This window comes from Urocitellus parryii, chromosome 12 (assembly GCF_045843805.1).
Source record: "Urocitellus parryii isolate mUroPar1 chromosome 12, mUroPar1.hap1, whole genome shotgun sequence".
NCBI classification, from domain to species: Eukaryota; Metazoa; Chordata; class Mammalia; order Rodentia; family Sciuridae; genus Urocitellus; species Urocitellus parryii.
The window spans coordinates 60,839,471-60,848,863 of NC_135542.1; the positions used below are offsets into that span (position 1 = coordinate 60,839,471).

Below are 9,393 nucleotides of genomic sequence, written 5' to 3' on the forward strand. Positions count from 1 at the left end.
GAATTAAGATCACCTGGAATTGGCTGGGGATGGTGAAACATGCCTATAATCCCAGTGGCTCTGGAGGCGGAGGCAGGAGGATGCAAGTTCAAAGCCAGCCTCACAAATTTAGCAAGGCACTAAGCAACTCAGTGAGACCCAGTGGTCAAGTGCCCCTGAGTTCAATCCCTGGTACCAAAAAAACGATAACTTGGGCCTTAGTTTCCACTCCCTCATGAACTTGCTTAACATACTTGCCTCTTTCTTGTGGCATTTGTAACTTCTTCCTTGTCATTTATAGACATGTCTTTTGTCCCCTACCAGGGAGCTCTAAGCCCATCACACTCCTATTTGATATTGGGAATGTCAGCCAAGGTCTCTGGAGCACAGTTTGGCATGTGTAAGCAGCTTTACATTCCCAAAATTTGAAATTGCAGTATTTTTATTATTCATGTGGACTTTTCTTAACCCTAGGGAGGTAATCTCAGATCCTGAGAAACGTTCCTTTTTTTTTTTTTTAAATAAAAGGGATTTCTATGTCTAAGGCAGTGTGAAAATATTGCTGAATGAAATAATGACTTCACTAGTAGCTTGAAAGTTGTTTGCCTAGAGGCCGTATTCATGTTCATTGGCCTGAAGTGTACTGAGAAAGCTTAAATATAAAAAGTATTGTGTAATTTGTTTTTAACAATGATGGATATGCTAATCTGGGGAGGGACTATAGTTTTAATTGCTGTAATATTTTAAGTGACATTAATCACCCTTCTAAAACAGACTCATAAGATAGTTGTCTCTAATATAAGTAAGCTACTTCATAGGTAAATAATGTGTGTGTATGTGTGTGAGTGTGTGTGTGCACACATGCACACACGTGATTTTTCTGGCTCTTAGTTTTCTTCACATTTTTCTGGTAGGGCTAGGGCTTCTTCACATCTCATAGTTGAAGAAGAAAACAGTAATACTGTTAACATGCTGGTGGATCCATTGTGTCAGCTTGCATGGAAGGCTTTCCCCTTCCTGAATCCTACCACTCCAAATCTGGTGCAAGAAGATCATGGGAATAATTGCCCACATTACCCATATCTTCATATATCTGGATCATGCTTGGCCATCAGAAATCCACAGTTTCTTTGTAATGACCTTCCAAAAAAAATATGCCTGCACTGAACAATAATGTATTTCAAAGTACCAAAAATTATCGGAGTAAGTGTGTGAAATTTCATTGTACACTTGTATTTTCTTTATAGGACAGAGAGGCAAACAAAGAGGTGAAAAAAGTAATGACTTCTTTGAAGAGGTAAATAAAAGAGCTTATTCTTCAACAAATCCAATGTGGTCTACTAAAATTTAAGTTTCTCAGAGTTATATTTTTATCATTTTTTTCTTTTTTGCTATAAGTGTAATGTGTTCAGATTTGAAGGTACAACCATGTTTCTGCAGAATTCATTCCACTAGTAGCACTACAAAACAAATCAAGTTATTTTGAAAATCTATTTACATAACTATCTATAAACGTGTGCTTTTTATTTTTCCAATCAAACTATAACTTTCAGAACATTTCTTTAAATAAAATGTTTAAATCAATCCAATAAAATTAATTTTAGTGTATATTTTATTGCTGTATCAATGGAGACTTTATAAAACAAAATAATTTAAGTAAGGTCCATGGAAAAATAAAACAATATATATTACAATATATTGTATGTTACAATATATTGTTATAATATATTATAATAAATTCTATATATTATAATATTATAATAAAATTCTGTTTTGCTACTGAATTTACAAGAACTTTTCTTCTTTAAGGAAACAATATTGCCATGAGATGTAATATTCTTATACTGCTAGTAGGAAGGTACAAACTTTTGGTAAAATGTCTAGAGCCTTAAAAATATATTAACACTAATATTGTAATTCCATTTCATAAACATATCTTAAAGAGAAAAGTATGAATTATTTACATGAAATGTTCATATCAATATGAGACTATGTCCAACAATAAGAAAACAGCTAATCACATTACAATTTAACTACAATAGCGTATCATTTTGACATTAAAAACAATTGTTAAAAAAATACAAAGAAATGCACAGAATATTTTAAGTACATGATAAAATAGAACATACATATAAGCTCAACTTTATAAAAATGTGCACAGAAAAGTCATCTAGTAGAAAATATATTAATATGGTAGTAGTTTATGTTTCTGTGAGGCTGTGCTTTATTTCTCATATTTTCCAATTTTAAATAATAAATTGCTATAATTTTTTAAAAACTGAATTAGCTAACAATAATTTTAAAGATTCCCTGGTATCCTTTAACTAACCTTTATCCTGGAAATCAGACCAAAACTTGAATACATGGATACACACACACACTCAAAATTTTCAAGCCCTGACTTAGAAATGCCATTGAATCAAATTGATCTTGTTCTCCCTTCTCATCTTTTATAATGGCCAATAGAGAAACTGAATCAGTTCAACCTCCTTTACAACTCGCCTAACACTAGAACTGTTGACAAGATGAGGTAGGAGTATTGCAGGTCCTCTCATGGATTTTCGGAGTCTGTATTGCTATGGATACCTCTGATAGCTCTAAGCCACTAAAGGAATATGCAAGTTAAAACAGACTATTCCAGCTAGCAGCAAATGACATAAAACCCATCATGTTGTAGGCTTCATGGGAGCAACTCACTCAAACTGAAGGCAATTAGACTTTCTCCAGGAATTATGAGAAATATAGAGGAACACTGGTAGATATCAGTGAGACTTGGGACTCATAACTAGAACATGACAATGTTCAATTATTTTAATGAAATTCCTCTTTGGTCCCTGCAATCAACATGTCTTCAATTGACAAGTGGATAGGACTTTGCCTAATAGAAGAAGTGTAACGCTTCTACATCAATCTTCAACGTATTAAGAATTTCCTAACCATTGGGCAATAGCATATCATTTTGACATTTCCCCAACAGTGTGGTAAAAGGAACAGTCCCCTTCCCCATAATGTCATAAACCTTCAAAATAGCACCAAATTGTATAATCATAAGAGTATGTGTGACGAGGCCATCTAAAAACAGTTTCTCCATTAAATATCCCATCTTGTCAAAGCTGACAATTTTTCTTGTATGACAGTGTTATATGTAGAAAATTGCACTTACTTCAGGAAATTTCACACAAAGTGAGCCATGGAGACTCTAATTTTTTTTTTTTTTTTTTGATTACTTCACTCATCACTCAGGTTGCTTGACTTTGAAGAAGCCAGAAAAACTACTGAGTGTCCTGATTGAGGATTTCTGCTACTGGGTCACTAAGGCCAAGCTATAATGATATTCACCCTTCACTCACAGAGAAAGTACACAAACTGCTAACCTCTCAAGCGACTCCATGGACAACTTGGGAAAGGGGGGTTCGGATCCAAAACTTTAAACATGTTCAGCTTCAGGAGATAGGAATCAACCTGTATGCTACAATTCCTCATGAAACATTTAAAGAGTAACTTAGTGTTCCACAAAAATTTTAACGATTGTAACGTCCATATAACTGCATTGATAGCTCTTACTTAACAAATAGCTTTCATTATAACATAAAAATCCCATCTGTTGCCCCTAAAAAGTTGTCAAAAGGCTTTTCATGTGATACTATTTTTATACTCTTGAATTACATAGAACAGTGGTGAAAACTGGAAGAGACCTTAAATATAAGCTCTTATACCAAACTTCTTATTTGCATTGATGCATAAGTAGCACAGTGAGGGTCAGAGAATTGTACTGGCCGAGCCAGGGCTGTGTCCAGGCCTTGCACTCTTACATCTTCTGCATCCCTCTTTGAGCCAAGGACTCTTTACATGCAACTGATTGGAATCCAATGTGCCTGGCACGGAGCCGGGGCTCTCAGAATGGTAACTTACATGGTGACTACCTATTCTAAATGCTTTTTCTATCTCAGCCCATTTCATCCTCATAACAGTCCTATGAGGAAAGAACATTCAGTTTTACTCCATTACTCCCCTATGCAGGGGAGCTAAAGTGAGCTTTTAGATAACATGCCTAAGACAGTGAGCAAAGGATTTGAAATTGAGCAGACAGCTCCAGAGTGCATGTTGTAATCTGGGCCACAGTGCAATTCTGCCAGCCAGTGGGGGAAACTATGGATAGGGGAGGAAATGATAGAAAGTGGAAGGAGAGCATAAGAAGAGGAAGGAAGAGAAAGGTAGGAAAGAGGATTTTTTTAAGTGGAGAGGATCATAAGGAAAGAAGGAAGATAAAGATAGGGAAAAAATGAAAAGAAAAATCTTATATTTATTTTTTGGATACTAGCATGCATTTTCTAGTTTCACATCATAAATTTCCAATACACCTAATATTCTTACTTATTTTCCTTATATTAAATCTTTCTTATATGCCCCAGTGTCCCTACCCAGATAAGGAAAGAGAGGCAAAAAAAAAAAGAGGGTGGAGAAGACTAATTTTAATAACATGATCTTACTTGGTCTGTTTATGTTAGGAGAATCTCATTGTAGGCTCTATAATCAATTGATTGATCAATTAACAAAACTAGTTTATTTCACAGTGATAAAATACATTTTAGAGGCAAGTAAAGTTAGTATCTTGAAGTTCTGTGATTTTGGAGCTCCCGAACCTGTATTTTTCTATAGGAACCTGAAGCCAAATCATTAAGGTTGAGTTTTTCAGGTTTTATTGAGATGTAATTGATGTATAAATAATTGCACATATTTAAAGTGTATAATTTTGATAAATTCTGATACATATATACACCCACAAAAGCATCACCATGATTAAGATAAACATTTCTATCACTTCCTAAGCTTGTTCATGCCCTTCTACAATCTCTCCCTCCTGACCTTCTCTGTACCCCATCCTCAAGCAACCACTGATCCGCTGTCACTATAGATTGTATTTTTTAAAATTTCATATTAAAAGAATTATGTATCCTTTTCTGTATAGCTTCTTTCATTAAACATAATTATTTTGAGATTCATCCAGGTTGCAGCTGCGCCAATAATTAATTCCTTTCTTTAATTCCAAGTTGTACTTTTCATTATATGGCTATGCCACAGTTTGTTTCTAAATCCCCTGTTGATAGATATTGGAACTGTTTCCAGTACTTAATTATTACAAATAAATTTTCTGTGAACATTCATAGAAAGTCTTCAAATGGGTATATACTTTCATTTCTCTTGAATAAATACCCAGAAGTAGGAAGTATGGTTGATGTATGTCTGTCATTTGATAACTGTCAAACTTTTACAAAGTGGTTTTGTCATTTTACATTTTCACCAATAGCACATGAAAGTTTCACTTGCTTAATCTAAATTTAAAATCACTTGGTTTTAATTAATGTTTTTAATTTTAGCTACTGCACTAAGCATGTAGTAATATCTAGTTGGGGTTTTAACTTGTATTTCCCTAGGGACAAATTATGCTGAGCCTTTTTTCATACACTTGTCATTCATTGATCTTCTTTGTGAGATGTCTATTCAATTTTTTGCCCACTATTTAAATTGGGATGTTTGGTTTTTGCATATAGCTTGATGTATGGCTTGACATTCATTTGTTATGTTGTTTGGAGACTTAGTTATTCTAACACCATTTGTTGAAAAGACTGTCATTTCTTCACTGGATTACCTTTGTACCTTTGTCAAATATCAGATAGATATGGATTTATATTTGACAGTTTCTGGAATTTCTATTATGTTGCAGTGATTTATTTGTGGACCTTGATGCCAATACTATATTGTGTTGATAATGTAGTATAAACCCTTCAACTTTTTAAAAAGGCTATTCTAAGGTCTTTTGCATTTCCTTATGAGTTTGAGAATCAGTTTTTTACATTTCTACCCACAAAATCATGGCTGAGATTTTGATTGGTGTTGTATTGATCAGATTGAAAAGAATTCACGTCTTATTATTGAGTATTTCAATCCATAAATATACCTCTTTATTTATTTAGGTCTTTAATTTGTTTTGCAATGTTTTGTAGTTTTTAATGTACAGGTCTTTCACATTTTTGTCAAACTTACCCCAAGTATTTCATATTTTAATGCTATTATAAATTACAATGTTTTAAATTCAATTTCTGATTTTTCATTATATAGAGAAATACAATTGATTTTTGTACAAAGGTGTATCCTGCAACCTTCTTAAACTCACTTATTATTTCTAGTAGGTTTTATCTAGATTTCATTAGATTTTTCTTTACAAATGATCATGATGTTTGTAAATAAAGACATTTTACTCTTTATTCTGGATGATTTTGTTTTGTTTTTGCCTTGTTTTACTGTCTAGAACTTCAAATACACTGTTGGACAGAAGTAGTAAGAGTGAACATTCTTATTTTGTTCCTGATCTTAAAAGAACTCATTCAGGATTTTGCTATACATTATAATGTTACCTCTAGATTGCTTGTAGCTTCCCTTTCTTAGGTTGAGAAAGTTCCCTTTTTATTCTTAATTTGCTGATTTTTTTATGGAATGAATATTGATTTTTGTCAAGTTTGTGTTCATTGAAGTGATCATATGGTCTTTCTGTTTTAGTTTGTTTATATGATAAATAAATTGATTTTTAATATTTAGAAAATCTTGCATTCCTGGGATAAACCTTAGTCTTAATTTATAATTATATTAATATACTGGTGGATTGCTAACATTTGTTTAGAATTTTTACATAAATATTTACAGTGGATATTGGCCTGGGTTTTCTTGTAATTTTTTTTCCTTTGGGCATTGGAGTAATCCAAGCCTCATAGAATGGGTTGAGAACTTTTACCTCCTCATCATTTTTCTTAAAAAACTTTGTGTAGAATCAGTATTATTTCTTCCTTAAACATTTTGTAGGATTCACTAGTGAACTCCTCTACGCCTGGAATTTCTTATTGAGGTGTTTGTAGATATAGTTTCAATTCTTTTAATAGATACAATTAACAGGATATTTAGTTTATCTTTCTTGAGTGAGCTTTGGTAGTTTACATATTTTGAAGAATTTGTCTTATTTCACCTAAGTGGTCAAATTTATTAACACAAATTTAGTAATATTCCCTCATTATCCTTTAATTATCTATAAATCTATAGCAACACTACCTACCTCATTTCTGATAATGGTGATTTCTCTTCTGTTTTTTTCCTGACCAGAAACTTAGTGTTATTGAGCTTCTCAAACAAACGGCTTTTGTTTTCATTTATTTTTCTATTTTCTGCTTCATTCCTGCTATAATCTACTTCCCTTCCTCTATTAACTTTAGGTCTTATATTGTCTTCTTCTAATTTCTTAAGGTGAAAGCCAAGGTCATTGATTTGAAACTTTGCATCTTTTCTAATGTAGGCTTTTATTGCTATTAAATTCTCCCCAAATACCACGTTAGCAGTATACCACAATTTTTGGTGTCGTGTTCTCATTTTCATTCAATGAAAAATAAACTCTAATTTCCACTTTTATTTCTTTATTGACACATAGATCATTTAGAAATCTGTTTGGTTTGCAACTATTTGGGGATTTTGCTGATATCTTTCTGTAGTTATAGTTTACTTAAATTTTCTTGTGATCAGAAAACATTTTGTATGAATGGAATCTTTTTAAACTTACTGAGGCATGTTCTATGGCTCAGAATATTCTCTGTCTTGGTTAATGTTCATTATGTACCTGTGCCCAGCAGGTTCAAAAACCTAGAAAGACATGGTGTTCTTTGACTAGGAAGACAGCATATTAAAATTCTCAAGTATCCTTCAGTTAATCTACAAACAGGATGTAATTCCAACACAAATGTTAACAGGATTTTTTTTTGTGTTCTAAGACTCAAATGGAAAAACAAACCAGTAAAAGTGATTGTGAAAATGCTGAAAAAAGTCAAGGAAGTCAAGTAATAATACAGGCAACCACATCTACTAGATAGGAAAAAAAAAATGTAAAACTAATATTCTAAGAAATACTGTGGATCTGGGGTGCTGCATGCTGGTATCAAGGAGTGGTTTTTTGAAATTGCAATGTGTGATTATAGATGGACCATTGATGTAAGAGAGAAGGGATGACTGGGATGAAATGAAGCTCTTGGTGGCTATGAAGGACATAGTAAAAAGAGAATTTAAAGTACCACCAGCTGAGAGAGGCTATTGAACATGTGTTTGATGCTGGGTCTCTCAGTAGTGCATTTTTCTGTTTTCTTTAGGGCCGTGTGGAACCTCTTTAGCCCCTGTAAGCAGTGGGTCCAAAGGGCCCATCAAAACAGAAGTAAACTCCCCCAAACAGCAGCACCTGCAGGCACTGAAAAGTCCTATTCCCTCTGATTTGACAGGAAAGACAGTCTTGTAATTGTAAATTACATTCTGCCTCTGAAGAGTTTAGCTAAGACATTTCTTTTCATTGAGAGTAACTGAATTATTGCAGAATGACTACAGAAGTAATATTACATTATCCACCATACCAAAGTGATCCCATACAATTGCCAAAAATTAATTCAAAACTTCTACTCATCATCATCAAGATCTGTTCTTTGGTTTCCACATGATAGGTCCAAACCTCCACTCCAACCTAAGAGATTGCCACCTGTAATTTCTGGAAAGGCAGCTGAAGATGCAAAACAGTACTTAACTATTTCAGAACATTACATTAAATCACAGAGTTATGATTACACAGTAATCTTTTGGACTTCCAACCTAGTTTGAAAAAGCAGCACTTAATCTAGTCAGACACACTGAATGAACAGACTAATTTGGAAATTTGGATTTTAAAGTCCATAAAAAAGGAAAGCAAGACAAGAAGAAATCTTGGAATGTTTTACTTGTCAACAATAATTACACTGGAAATATTTTCCTTTGTCTAAAAAATTTCAATATAGTTTAAAGGCACTAAATTTGTATTCACTCTATAGAGTAAGAGGGACAACAGAACACAATGTTTGTAACATCCAAACCTGGAAGACATTTGGGCAAAACTTGACTGAATTATTAGGCATGAGGAAATTCCATCTTGTAGTGCTATAATCCAGACATTTAGGTCAAATGTAAGAGTTTTGTGATGTTAGGTACTGTGAATATGTGGTAAATGTTTTTAAAGGAAGATGAGTTCTTAATGGAAAAATGGAAAATTGTGCATAAATATGGTGTTCTTTTTATTAAGTAATGAATTCTACTGATTGTCAAAAAGAATATTTTGAGTGAACTGAGCATGGACTGAAAGAGTGAAATGAACTTTTTTACTGGTTTTGCATCTTAAAGACTTTTATTTAGAAGTCTGATGCTTCCATTATATAGCCTATTTATCTTTAGATTGTGGATAAGTTACATTGTGGGTAATATATGTACAATTTATGTCCCAGAAATGAATAAGTATTCAGGGAATATCTAAGCATGTTAATTATGTCAAGAACTTTCTGGATTCTACTTATTGACAGTATTATT

At 33.1% G+C, this 9,393-nt stretch overlaps 1 protein-coding gene and 1 pseudogene across 4 annotated transcripts in view; both read left to right on the forward strand.

Annotated features, from left to right (window-relative positions):
• Nucleotides 1-6,025, forward strand: part of Rmdn2 (regulator of microtubule dynamics 2) — a 96,879-nt gene extending 90,854 nt beyond the window's left edge. For all 4 annotated transcript variants that reach the window (XM_026405855.2, XM_026405854.2, XM_077791827.1 and 1 more), the window contains 2 exons: nt 1,227-1,276; nt 3,223-6,025. In XM_026405855.2, the coding sequence (XP_026261640.1) occupies nt 1,227-1,276; nt 3,223-3,271 (99 nt within the window). In that variant the 3' untranslated portion in view covers nt 3,272-6,025. The remainder of the gene's footprint in view (nt 1-1,226; nt 1,277-3,222) is intronic.
• Nucleotides 6,026-8,381: 2,356 nt separating this feature from the next.
• On the forward strand, nt 8,382-9,115 carry LOC113194671 (shieldin complex subunit 3-like; annotated as a pseudogene).
• The last annotated feature ends 278 nt before the right edge of the window (nt 9,116-9,393 follow it).